Below are 14,479 nucleotides of genomic sequence, written 5' to 3'. Positions count from 1 at the left end.
AATGAGGAAATTATGATTCTTTGATTCAAATAAAAACTGTCATTTTATCTTCACCAGTTGGCTGGAAACTAGTCATTTTAGTGGCAAATTTGAAAACTATAGCCCTCATTTGTTCTTTTAAATATTTTGAATGAAAAACATTTGAAGAAATACTACAATTTTGATTACCTGTAATTTTGTCCTTTATGAGAATGACAAGTAGCCAATTGAAAAATTCGATCCGTCGCATTTGGCATCTGGGTCCAAGTTAAGCTGGGTACGGAATATGTATAATGTTGTGGAGATTGTGCAGGCCTGATATTAATCTGAGAATGTGAATGAGACAATGGAATAGCTAGAGTTCCATTAGTGTCAACTGTAAATAACTGACTAGCTACCCAAAAAGCATTTGTAATTTCATCATTCGGTAGTTTACTTTCCAATTTGATATCAACTTTATGTGGTAGGTTATTAACAAGAAAATAAGCAGAGCGAATGGTTACTAATTTTCTAGCAGAACCTTCCAAAGTTACATCAAAAACTATTCGTGTGTGAGGTAATTCTGATGCCTGAAAAAAGAAAAATACAGTTAAGATGTATTAGGGGACAAGTCTATACATGAATATAAATTCGGGATTAAATATAATAACCACCAAAAAATGCTTAGGTACCCTAAACTCTTACCAAAAATATATACTTAACACCAAAAAATAAACACCACTACACCAACACTTATAATTACACTGTCTGACACGCTTTTCGATAACTAAGTTAACGTCTTCAGAGACTGAAGGTAAACTAAAACCTAATAACTTGACTTACCTGTTTTAAATTGAATTATCCTACCAATTAACCTTCTTCCGCGAAAATTAATTCCAGCGGGAATGTTCAAATTCATTCCTTGATTTCTAAACTATAGAGTGGGCGGTAAAGAATCCTTTGTCCCTGTTTAAGCTATTCTTACATCAAGCAATTTCAATGATGCTTTCGAATGCATCCAACAATTTATTATTTTATACATTTTTAATAATTTTACATTATTTATATTTATGTGATGATTATGACTGGCAATGCTCGATTTTCTGGACCTTCTATATTTTAAATGAGCTATGTGCTCATTAAATCGGACAATAATGGATTTCTTAGTGTGCCCAATATACTTTCCGTCACAATCACCACAGGTGATTTCATATATACCACTCTTTTCCAAATTCGGTATTTTATCCTTAGGATTGCCCAACAATTGTTTTAATGTATTGTTGGATTTATAATCCAATTTCAAACCCACTCTGCTAAATATTCCTTCCAATCCTTTTGTATAAAGAGTATTGAAAGGTTACACTTAGAGATTAATTAACCTATTTATAATTATTTTATCATAACCGTAAAATACAGCTAGATCCTAAATAAAGTACATTTCCTTATCGTATCTCTCGATGGTAAGTGGAAAATTAATCCATGTACCAGGAATCGGAGACTAGCCATCTTATGTTGAATACAATGAAAATAATCTTCCGGGGTGTATCTACACGTGGCGGTGTTTTTCCAAAATACTATTCCTCATTACAGTATCTAAAAATGGTAACTCAATCTCTGTAGACAATAAATTGGTTATTAAAACGCGCGTCAGACAGTGGTGGTGTCAACAGTGGGAATATCACCAACGGTTCCAAAAATTCCAACTTAACCAAAGAATAAAGTCTAAAATTACAATGATTCCAGCTGTTTTAGTCACGCCCGTACTTCAAATTGTATTAGAAGACCAAATTTAGTAAATGATCTCCAAATCTTAGCGAGCTAACTATTGCATTCTATTTCTGCCTAGATAAACATCTATGATTACCATAAAATATTGGCACATTACCAAATTACGTATGGTGATGATGAAGATTAAGTTACGTCACCGGCTTACATGCGGCACCGCACCGCAAGCGCCGATGTGTTTTGTTTCCTCTCTATAAGAATAAAAATTTAGAGGGACCGAGTTCTTGTGTTTCGCCGTTTAGTTCTTCAACGGAATCAGATGACGACGGTGATAAAATCACGGAGCATACGATAAAACGTTTAAGGCTTGGGTTTTCTACAGAAAATTTACGACAGTGCGGAGCGTACACGAATTTATTAAAAATGAGAACATCTGGTCAATACAAAAAGTTCATATGACTGAAGAAGGAGTAAAACGTTACTCTCGTTGTAAGCGAAGCTTAGGGCTTAAATTCAGTGTTCTGCTGCGATTTATCTTTACTGAAACATATTACAATAATGAAAATTGTGACTGTCAGTCAACTGTAGGAATAAATGAAGCAACGAAAAAGGAAATAGAAAAAATATTCGAATTGCATCTGATACCTAAATCGATTATGAAGAACTTGACTAAAATTAATGGATTAGTTCAATCTACTAAGTTAAAGTTAAACAATTATCTTAAAATCATACGGCAGAAAAAGTAAAGGCCAGCAGTGATGATATCGCGAGATCTTGAATTATGGTTAAATGGAAACTCTCAAATATCTCAAATTCTATCTACCTCAAATTTCCGAAGATGATTTAGATCACAACTTCCGGTTCATGTTAATGACGAAAAATTTCCTATAACAAAATTTCCTCAGCCCACCTTTTTCCGAGATATCACCCTTAAAATGTGGCGACAAAAAAAATTTTTTTTATTCTAGAAACTTGAAATTTTGTAATTTCCGTGCACTAGCAAAGAACTAGCCCCGGGTATTTTTTCGATATTCCTGTTTCATTGTAAGGGCGTGAAATTAGGAGCCTTTATTTAATCTCATATGAAAGCTTATTCAAAATGAAGATTTATGGAATAAAATTATAACATAAAATCATGAATTTAGAAAATCTTTATACAGAAATTATATATAACTGTATAATAGTTAAAACTTACTCTGGTATGAAATTCCGCGCAAGTATCTCTAAAATATACTCCCACCCTATCTACTGTGACAGGTTCTAAGCAGTTCCAACCATCAATTTTCACTTTTATTTGATGCATTCTCATTTTATGGGAATTCTGATGTCTCATTTTATCTAAAATCATACAAATTTCAATTTTGCCATGATAGAATGTCATGTAGAAAAACAGTTATTTTATACCTCGTGCTGTAAAAGAGAACGGTACTGTTTCTCCGGGATCAACACATAACCAATTTTCATTCTGCACGCCAATCAATTTAGAATTATTATCATCCAATTCTGATACATAAGTACTAAACTGCAATGCACTTCCTGTAAGGTTTTTTAAAGCATATGGTACAAATGGAGATCTTCTTCTGTAGTTAGCAGAATTATTAGCTAATAAGTCATCAGTCCTTCCCTGGTTTATGGTATTATAGTCCTTCACCCAATTTACTTTTACCTGTTCAAAAAGTTCCACGACTGTCGACGTTATATTTATATTAAGAATTTCTTCAGACTCCACATTCAACGACAATAGACTTTTTGGCGGAATTTGGAAATTAGTTTGTTCTCCATTCGCTTTACACCTTAAATGGAATATTTACTTGAATTATTTGTAGCTCATGACTGATGAATAATAAAGAAAAGTGATTAGTAAAATATAAATAACTCTAGGAAGAAAGAATAATAAAAACACATTATTCAGATATATCATACTTCAAACAACACAGGAGAAGAAAAACGGATAGAATATTGGCAATTGGATAATAAATATGTTGCATTATTAGGTGAAACAGTGAATCTAAAAAAGTGTCTACGAAAAGGTACATTTCAATTTTTTTATACCTAGCAATAAGAGAGCAAATTAAAAAAAAATAATAGAAGCTTAAATCTACCAATATTTTAGTTTTGGTAATAATTTTGATACAAAATAGAAAACAAACATTTAATAAAGGATTTTTAATTATTACTCAATTGAAGTAGGTATTTATGAAATCAGAATTATTACCTCCAGGGTTCCAATATAGGTTCCCATCCTGACAGCACTCTATTATAATAATCAATGGCTAAATCTCCATTAATATAACCTTGCGGATATATTGGATCTTTGATATTGAGTTCAGGAAATAGCTGATTAAAGTGTACATCAGAAAATGATAATTCTAACAAAGGCACATCTGAATCTCCGCAATCGTCGATAATACAAAGAGATATGCGGTTTGCCTTAACCTGAAAAATAAAATTTTTATTAACCAAAAAATTAGATATATGGACGTTTGTTTATCCCAAGCGAATTTTTTTAACCGTCTCCCAGAACATTTTAACCTTAAGACTTATTGTGCCCCTTTTATCAGATCTGTTTTCACATTGTAATAGTTCCAAGGAGGTTAGACCTTCGACTGAAGCATTTTTTGCGTATACCTGCAATTGCGAGGACTTCTAGTAGTAGGTAAATTGATGTTCATTTCGCACAGGGTTATTATTTAAATTTAAAAAAAAACAAATATTTATAATTGGTAATGGGTTTATTTTTTTTTAATATTCCCCAAACACTTTTGCATGCGTTTGAACCATTTTATCCATTCCGATTGAGGTACCTCCAAAACACGTGATTTGACCTCATCAACTGCTTCTTCAGGTGTAGAAAAACTTTCGACTGGAATAAGAAGAAAACATTGAGTGCCAAACAAATACTTCTACTAGGAATACGACCCATCAATTCGATGTGTTAAGTTCAAAAACGTTTTCGTATGAACTGGTGTGTAAGAGCTCGCATTGTTGTGGTGGAGAATTATTCATCTTCTGCGATTGGTTTCCCTGATTTTTTCGAACACTTCTGGCAAACAAATTCTGGCGTACCATCAGAGTTCACCGTTATACGTTGCTTTAAAGAAACTTCTGGCAATGTCAGATTTGAAATGTTCACATCAGTGTTGCCATATATCAAAACTTAAGTAGCAATTCTCGTAGATACTTCTTTTCTGCTGAACTCATCTTACATGGGAGCCAATATGTGAAGATGCAGCTTGTTTTTAGTTTGAAAGTATCTTTTGGGAGCGATCCAGCTAGGGAAGACGCCTCCAGAGTGCTCCTTTTTGGATTTTCTCCTTCTTCAAAACTCTTTCTAGACCAATAAAAGGCATTTCTGCTCTTTCTTTAACAATTATATAAATGTAGATGATCAATTATTCTATGCAAGTAATTTCCCATTATTCATTGCATAGTATTTATGTTAGAAAAATATCTGAAAAAGTTAGTTAACAAAAGGCATTGATAATGTAAAATAACCAACGTTCACTCCCATCTGTTGGAGGAAAAACTATAGGTTTAGTGCAATAAATTTCACATCATTGTTTTGAGATCACAAAGGCATAAACTAGATATATGATCTAATAAAAAAAAAACAAATCAATAGATACCTCAACAGCAGAAATATGTATAGATTTTTTAGACGACACTCTAGTATAAGGTCTTCTAGTATTTGTTAACCAAAGTGCAGCATCATCAAGTCGATATCCACATTTTTCTAAAGCTTCCTTACAATCCTCAAGTTTAAATCCTAATCCAGTTAACAAGACTATTTGATCTGAAAACATTTTTGAAAAATTAGACATAAAAGAAGACGGAACACAAGTATTGACTTACTTGCTTTCTTTCCAGATTTATCGTTTTTACTGAGAAATATCTGTTCCGGTAAAGAATTTAATATTTTCAAAAACATACGCATGTCGTGATAAGACAATCTAACAATAAAAAATTGTAGTTGAACCTAAAATCACAATGTACATTCAAAATTATGTCTGATATATTTAAAAATACAGGTGTGATCATATTTAATCATACCATGTAATTTTGTGCAATGTTTGTTTGGGGGCTGGAATTTCAGCCATATTTGCCAATCTGGACCACATTACTTTCATATAACATAAGAGTTTTTATGTGAGAAATATAAAGCTTAGGTACCTCTAAAATTCCAATTTCATTAATATCTATGTTTAGGGTAACTGGGTCAATAATAGATAAAGCTGTTTCCTCTTCCAATCCCAATATACAAGAAAACATCTCACAGTTGTTCAGATTACAAGTAAGCGGTTTTGATAGCCCTGAAGGGTGATAATTTAAGACAGTAGTACTCTAAAATAAATAGAATAACATTAAATGAATTCTAGGTTCTGAATTATACAAATGGAAATAATCACAATCCAAACTTCATTCATCTTTCAATAAAAGTATTCAACTGAGTGTTCTGAGTTTGCGAAATTTTGATGAATGCACAAAATACTTTGTACTTCATCTCAATTTTTTATTGTAACAATAAATATGAAAGTTGTGTATCAATAAATACCTTTAAAATGACAGCATTAGTATCCCAATGTGAAGAATCTTCCACTATGACAAGTTCAGAATCTGTTACATTTATTTTCAGTTCAAACTCTGAGTCTTCGCCTTCTGTTTTGGTAGATATTGGAATTTTTTGTTCTGTATCGACACCGTTATCGAAATCTTGCCCAATATAACTCAAAAATGATTCCCACCAATCGAAAATAGCCATCAATCGTAAATTGTTAAATAAAATGGTAACTTTTGTGAAATTTTGTCTTTTTCTACTATGAATTTCTGCTTGAACTTGTTCTGAGTTGGTAGGTTGACTTATTGGTTGCAGAATATTTGTGAATACATTCACTTTTTCGTTAGGGTTGCCTCCTTGGCGTGTATCTTTAATAACTATCTCTTTAGATACTAAATCAATATCTTGGCAAAAATTACTGAATGTTTCTATAGTAAGGTGGGATTTGATAAAATTAATGCAGCTCAGATGAGAAGTTTCATAATGTGTTTTTGATAGTGACAAAGTTACATTTTGTAAATCCAATTTAATAAACGACAATGTCCAATGTCTACTACTATCACCCTGCAAAGATAGTTTATATAAAATGTATATTATTTATGTTAAACATGGGTTTCTGGAGTCATAATTTTTAACTATTAATATGAAAAATATTTATAACATTAGCTCATCAAAATTTAGAAATGGGTTAACATTAAGTTCCAATAGTTTTTGAAAAAAGGAGTTAATTACTTTATCAACATTATGTACATATATATTGCTTACTTGAGATCTCAAGTTTGGCGGCACTGAGGGATTTATTTCCTCAGTGTCTTCACCTAAGTTATGAGTCAATAAACCTCTAATCAACTTATATTGATTTAAATCAATCGCAGCATCTAAAGTTGATAATTGACCATATATACTCATATCAGGAACAATTTGGATTTCCTTCTTTTCAAGATTTTGTTCGATTTGTAACTTAAGTTGAAACTTTTTTGTAAGCAATGAAGGTCCTGAAAAATATTAAATTTTATGCAAGTTGAGCCACAAAGGTAAATTGTAGATGGTAGATTTAAATGTAAAGTCTCATAAAGAATAAAAATACATATTTGAGGAAATACTTGAGCTTCAAGTTAATAAATTTCCAATATATCTATAAGTTAATGCTATACCCAAAGTAATTTATGCTGTCACCTTGTATTGTATCTTCGGGCTAACCAATATGGTTGACCATATTCTTTGTATTAAAACATTAAAATTACTTTGGAATAAACTATTTATTCAACAATGAAATAAGTAGTTGAAGTTGGTTTCAATAATCCGACGATCATACTCGACGACTACCAGACTATTAAAGACCCCGTATATGTTTATAGACTGCGTTTAAATACTAAAATCCTATTGTAAAAGAGGCTATAAATAATTATATATGTGATAGTTAGAGTCACATCGATATAAAGTACGTAATTTGATAAGTTAATGGAACACACTAAGGAACACTTGGAGTCAATTAACTATGATGTGGGTTCCCATTAGGATCGTGTATCATGAATCTTAATGAATACAATAATCCTTAAGTTAGGCAGCTAATGCTTTGTATCACCGAACCAGATGACTAACAGATCCTAATAGTTCCCGTCAGGAGCAAGTTAATTTACACACAAGAGGTTGTATCTCTGTCTGGGTTACAATCGTGCAAAGATTTTAAAAATTAAATAATTTCAAATAGGAAATTGTTATGTCAAAACATGCCACCCTCGTTAAAAGAATGTATTTCTTTTAAAACAATAAATATAGATAATACTCGTTTTGATAACTGACTTTCTAATACAAAACAATAACTGAACCAAGAAATTATTGCAATGAAAGATATAATGATGAATATATAAATAAAAAAAAATGGACAATTAGTAGGGAAAACCACCGACCAATAAATAAAAATATCTATAAGTTAGCTGAAAAAAATTATATTTTTTAAACATAGAAATGAGGATCAGAATCGTTAAAAGAAAAGATGAGGAAAACTGCCTTCCAGAGAGAAATTTTAAATTATCTGATATTGTTGAAAATTAGGTTCGAATTATTGAATTCTCATCTATTTTGTTTTTCAGTAAATGGTCAAGAGACCATGGTCTCTTCAAAAAATATATGGTTGACTTTTGGAGTATATACTATCACATTAATATTATTAAATAACGGAGAAATAAGAAATATAAAAATGTCTACACGTGGTAAACAAAAATGAATGAATCAAGTGGCAAGACTGTTAGTCATGTAATTTGATTACATACTCAGTGGCTTAGATTAGACAAACAAATACAAGATCAATATGAAACCCTTACCATTCTTTGTAATTCTACTATTTCCTAAATTGAAACAGCCAGACTTCAATCGTTTTTCCGGACTGCGTTGGGTAGTTTTTACTGCCATGTATACATCCGTATTTTCCAAATTTATTGACATAACGTCCAACAGACACTTTCTGTCAGAATCTTGTGAAACCAAACTAATGGTATCTTTATCTCCAGATAATTTGAAACAGTTTGTTACAATGAGCTGTCCTAAATCGAACACTATTAAATTTGATGATTTGGAGCTAACGGGTAAAAGAATCATTGGAGATTTTGCCCCAATCATTAATGATAGACGTAATGGTTCATCTCGACTCTAAAAAATATGAACGTCTCAAGTTATTTATTATATTTATTATTTACTATATCAACAACCGCAATTCTAATATATCAAACATTTTTTTTGCTACTTCAATTTTTAAATTAAATGTTATTTATAATACAAGTTTATTCACTAGGCGTCACTAGGAATAAGATGATCAATAAAATTTGCCAACAAAATTTTAATCTAATGAATATTTTATATTTTAACGTAGAACAAATTAAGAAAAAAAATAAATTTTCAATGTAATTCTAAAATAATCTTCTTCCCAAATTAGAAGGTTTCATACATTTCGCAAATAATTTACTACCTGACTACTATAGGAAAGAATTCCCTTCATTAAATTGGGTACAGTTCTATTTGAATAATTTTTTATAAATTTGTAATTTTCTTAATATGGGTTTTCAGTTTTGTAGTATAAAATAGAGAATAGTTTTTAATCAATTATATTATTTTCCATTTTACTCGATGACCTTTTATCATCTTTCTTTCAGGTTAATGATTCCGCGCTCATAAAATTTCTTGTCCCTCTCAACAAAAAACTGAACCAGATGCGATTGAAGTTTGACCATTCAAATAATTCTGCAAACTTCAATATAAATGATAATCAGATGGTGCCAGATCAGTGCAGTATGAGGGATGTGGCATCACTTCCCAGCCAACGTCCAATAGTTTCCCACGAGTCGCCAAAGATGTGTGAGGCCTTGCATTATTATGGTGGAAGACTGAACCTTTCCAATTTGACAATTCTGACCGTTTTTCTTTGATTGCTTGATCTAGTTTCATTGATTGTTGACAGTAAACATCAGAATTGATCGTTTGGTTTCTTTGAAACCAGCTCAAAAAACACAATACCTTTATAATCCCACCGAAGTGACAGTATGAGCTTTTTTTGTTGTTTTTCAGCTTTCGATTTGGTGCTGTGGTGGTTCATCATGTTCGCTGCATAATCGTTTTCGAACTATGTTACTGTACAGGAAGCAGTATTCATCACTAGTGATGATTCCTCTTCAATTATGACTTCGATTTGGTCATCAACTTCCTCTTTGAGGGAAAAATTTTCCGAGCGAAATTTTTATACCAATTCTGACACTTGCGCTCTGTACTTAGTTGCTAGCTTTATATTAATGCTAACCTTTTACCCAAAAACATGTCTAGTCTCACCCATTTTTATATTTATTACTGTACAACTAAAAATAATTGATGTAATTTAAAGACAACCAAGAGAATATTATGTTTGTATGTGAGGTTCAAGCTCAAATAAAAATGATCAGTTTAAAATATTATCACAAAAGTGATCAAAGTCAATTGAAAATTTATTTATTTTTACACTGCCCAGACATTTTACCAAAATCTTTAATTGTAATTGCAGCATAAAACTTACAAGTTGTCGACTGGTAGCAGCCTGAATTCCTTTGAGTACCATTTGCTGTCTTTCAGAAAAATTTTTGAAAAATGCAGAAATTTCTGCAATAAATCTTTTTGTGTGTACGTATATCACAGATGCCATTTCCAAAGATAATTGTGCGTCATAATCTTTCTTAGCACCAGGAGGATATCTAAAACAAAGTTTAATTAAAATATATCAAATTTTACTATTCATAGTAAGCTTTAGCATAAAGCATTTGCAATAATTATGCTGTCATAAATTGTAAATGTAGTATTAAATTAAATACATTAGTTTCTAAAAATATTTCTATTTAAATCGAACTTTGATGATATTCAAACATATACCAACCTTGAATATTTGAAAAGAACAGCTTGTTTTCCACATGTTAAAAATTTATCTCTGTACAATTGTCCGCTCGTCGTTAAATCGAGTAAAGATAAAGATCCCAATTTTCCGTCAACTTCTTTGGAGCTATCTGTCGTTTTAATTTCAATTTCGACATCAGAAACATTAGCTTTAGCTATTTCCCTGTCTCTTTCTGCTATTACAATATTTAACGATTTGACGTTGATATTGGTCACGTTTATATCCTTTTTAGGCTTATTTTTTACATCATCTTGAGACTCTAAATTTATTACAACAGGTTCAGGAGGCAAACTAAAGAAATCCAAAACGACTACCCATGATTTACAGCTTATTATGAGATCCAAGCAATTGAAATCAACAGATGTAGCATTTTGAACTCCATTATACTGTTCATAGAAGTTAGGTGCATTCGAATCTACTAAAAGAGTGCTGACTATTACCAAATTCCTTTCAGCTCTAGTCCTACCGACTTCTGGACTTGGTGGTGGAGTACCTGGACATTCTTCACTATTTACAATATTTTCTGCATTGTGAAAAGAATTATTATCTTGAATACCATATGTTTCTAGATGATCGGGTAGAGAACTATGTGAAGCTCTTCTTAAATAAGGAGGGTACATGACATCTGGACAAGATCTGGATGCCGAAGAATGACTTGATGTTGATTCATTATTAGCTGTTGACGTTACAATAATTCTGTGTCTGCTATTGACAGGTTGTTGAAGATCTTCCATGAATATAGATCTTAATGATATTTGAATATTTGTTTCATAATCATTGCATTTATCATATCTAAATGCAAAATCTAGAAATGATAAATTGAAACGGTTATGTTCGGATGCGATAACTTCAACTGTAAATAAGGATATATCAAAACACATTTTAATTTCTGTCACAGTAGGAGGCGATCGATTTTTCTTAAATGTAGAAAAATTCTGGAACATTTTAGCTCTAACATGTGGATCCATATTAAGGGTACTTATACCTGTATCTTCCTCTTTAATATCTGTTAAAACGAAATTCGGTCTTGATTGCGTTTGAGAATATTCTTTGGTGTTACGATTAGCAGACGACAACCAATTCAATGTATCCAAGATTTGTCTATATTGCGACCTGTTTAAAGAAACTTTAAGTGCTGTAACTATATTTCCAGATATTTGTACAGTTCTTTTATTTTTCATGTCTTCGTCAAATGTAAACTCTTCTTCGCAAGAGTTCACTATTCTATTCATTTCTCTTTCAATTTTTAGTTGAAGTATTGTATCATGTAAAATAGGAATAGCGTCACTTTTACAACTATAAATTAATTCAGGTCTATTACTTCTATGTTCTAACATTTTTCTACTTTTTATATTCAAAGAAAATATGTTCATGTCTCGTACGTCTATATTGTAACATTCGATTCTGTGATAACCTTCATTGGAATAGTTATTATTAATAGTTATTTTACCTAAGTGAGATACAAATACTTCATTACTAATATTATTTCTTGGTAAAACAATAACTGGACTGTCAAACTCAATGTCGAGATTAACATTTAACATTAAATTGTTTTCATCGTTGGGACTAGTAGGCGTCGAAACCATCGAATCTTTAGCTGATGTAAACGTGGATGATTTGTTCCTAGTAGGAGTAAAGTTTTCATTCAGAGTAAGGGCACTGCTATATACAGAATTTGGGAGATTTTTGCTTAGATTCAAGGACTGAGCTAATGCTTCAGTTCTAACATGAACTAGACCTAAAGCCATATCTGTAGCTGCCGTCCTTATTGTTTTGGCCAAATTTGACAAATACTGTTTGAATTCTGAAGCACAAGATTGAATTTCACATATAAAATATGGAGAATGAGTGTACCATACCGAAGCCATACGAATTATTACATCTAGAGCTTCTTTTTCCTTTGATTTAATAAATTTAAATTTGAATGCTGTGTTTTCCTCGGCTGACATTGTATATATCAAATGAGAATTGCCTGAAGTTGGATCGCTACCCACACTCAATATATTTTGGTGGGTTTGGCCTTCAGGTGTCAAATCTAGTACTTGTAAGCTACCCAGAGATCCTTCCAATTCAAATTTCGAACTGATTGTTGCTTGTATTTTTGCTGAACTCATTGTGGCCGTTCCAATCTTTTTACCATATAGATTTCCATCTTTAATAACACCTAAAAATGGAATGAGCACAATATAAAGCTCAATAATAATAAAAATAACTTTTTTACCTCTTAATAAAAGAACATTTAAGCGATGGAAATCAAACATTATTTGAGTATTCCCAACAGGATTCATAGATTCCTCAAGCAAAGATTCTGTTGATTTTTGTATATTAAATGTACTATTACTTTTAATATTGACAGTATTGTGAGTTTCTGGAAAAACTCTTCTGAAGAAACCAACTAATTCTACTAGAGTCTGTTGATTTGCTGAAAAAGTTAATGTAGTAATAACAACATTAGCAGTTTAATTGCATCTTCCATAAAACTTCTCAATGTTTATATGTAGAAACAGTAGTTTTATTAACATGTAGCTATTGATGATATATAGAAAATAGAATGTTTTTAATTCATACACATTTTATATATAACAAATGGAGTGAGTAATATTTTACAAACTAAAGCATTGTTTATTAAAAATAATAAATTACCTTTGGCATATTAACAGGTAAATTAAATACAAAATCTATGGGAGAAAATATAGAAAAATAAAATTTCAACTACAAATCCAACCTTAATATGTCCGAATAAAAAAGTTAGGTAGAATAAAAATATTAATTTTTTACCTATGATATCCAAATTATTGAATTGTATCTTCGCAATTTGCATTGGATTTGAACCAGTTATAACTTGCAATTCTATTGATATTAAAGCCTCTGAGTCAAGTTCAACAATATTTTTAGCAAATCCAGCATCTCTTGGTGAAGTAGCCAAAGTATTTAAGGCCTGTACAAAAATATGTTTTAGTAATTTTACCCAAATCTTTAATAATCAAATTACATCCCTACTAATTGACAGTTTTGCCTTGTTTTCTGATAGTGCTATATAGCTAAACACACGAATATATGTTTACGAATATATGTTTTAAAAACTTACTTGTGTTAAAGCTAGTGGAGATGTGGCACCATTTCTAGAATACGTTGAGTCTGGACTAGCAGGTGATGTGGGAGATGTTGGTTCACTATCCCTAATGCTACCAGATGTAGAATCCATTCCAACATGCTTATGACTTGCCACCAATAATTCAAAATCAGTACCAAATGTCTGTAAAGCATCAGCTAACAACAAACTATGAACAGTTAAAGTCACAGACATTTCTACAGAATGTTTTGAAAATGTTAATTTGACTCCAGCAATTTGAAGTTCAGCTATACTGCGACCTCTACTTTGGATTTCTAAAGACATCTGATCAACAGTAAACTGCATAGTGATCAAATTATTTTGTTCTATTTCATTGCGTGGACTTGAATCTCCACTCCCACTGTAGAGACCAGTATCTATAAAGAAAAAGTTTGAGCAAACATTTTTAAAATCAAAGATGCGAATTTTACCTGGTTCAGATTTTGAATGAAGGCCAGCATCTTTGTCAATTTTAAAAGACGGCGGTAATAGTGTCATTGATAGCATTTGTATCAGGTTTCTAGCCGAAGATATGTTATTTTCGTTAAAGTGAGTTATTAATTTAGGTAGATGTGCGTTTAAAATAAAACTCGGATAAAGAGGATCTGAAGTATATACCTACAAAAAATACTGTTATTTTTATTCAACTATTGACTGTTCTGAAATAATAGAAACAAATTATATCATCTGAAAATATTGTAATATGACCTTAGCATTC

At 31.3% G+C, this 14,479-nt stretch overlaps 1 protein-coding gene across 1 annotated transcript in view; it reads right to left on the bottom strand.

The window, feature by feature from the left end:
- The window catches only part of LOC130903787 (intermembrane lipid transfer protein Vps13D), a 43,854-nt gene that overhangs the window by 16,385 nt on the left and 12,990 nt on the right, over window positions 1-14,479 (bottom strand). Inside the window, exons 12-26 of the mRNA XM_057816114.1 lie at window positions 13,738-14,379; window positions 13,428-13,587; window positions 12,871-13,071; window positions 10,632-12,813; window positions 10,278-10,452; window positions 8,563-8,887; window positions 7,004-7,233; window positions 6,236-6,802; window positions 5,854-6,024; window positions 5,536-5,659; window positions 5,310-5,476; window positions 3,899-4,119; window positions 3,088-3,476; window positions 2,879-3,021; window positions 169-548 (exon numbers count right to left, since the gene is read on the bottom strand). Of these exons, the coding sequence (XP_057672097.1) occupies window positions 169-548; window positions 2,879-3,021; window positions 3,088-3,476; window positions 3,899-4,119; window positions 5,310-5,476; window positions 5,536-5,659; window positions 5,854-6,024; window positions 6,236-6,802; window positions 7,004-7,233; window positions 8,563-8,887; window positions 10,278-10,452; window positions 10,632-12,813; window positions 12,871-13,071; window positions 13,428-13,587; window positions 13,738-14,379 (6,077 nt within the window). The remainder of the gene's footprint in view (window positions 1-168; window positions 549-2,878; window positions 3,022-3,087; window positions 3,477-3,898; window positions 4,120-5,309; window positions 5,477-5,535; window positions 5,660-5,853; window positions 6,025-6,235; window positions 6,803-7,003; window positions 7,234-8,562; window positions 8,888-10,277; window positions 10,453-10,631; window positions 12,814-12,870; window positions 13,072-13,427; window positions 13,588-13,737; window positions 14,380-14,479) is intronic.

Source organism: Diorhabda carinulata, chromosome 2, assembly GCF_026250575.1.
Source record: "Diorhabda carinulata isolate Delta chromosome 2, icDioCari1.1, whole genome shotgun sequence".
Taxonomy (NCBI): Eukaryota; Metazoa; Arthropoda; class Insecta; order Coleoptera; family Chrysomelidae; genus Diorhabda; species Diorhabda carinulata.
Note: the sequence above shows the minus strand (reverse complement) of the source record. Positions and strands in the feature narration are given on the sequence as shown.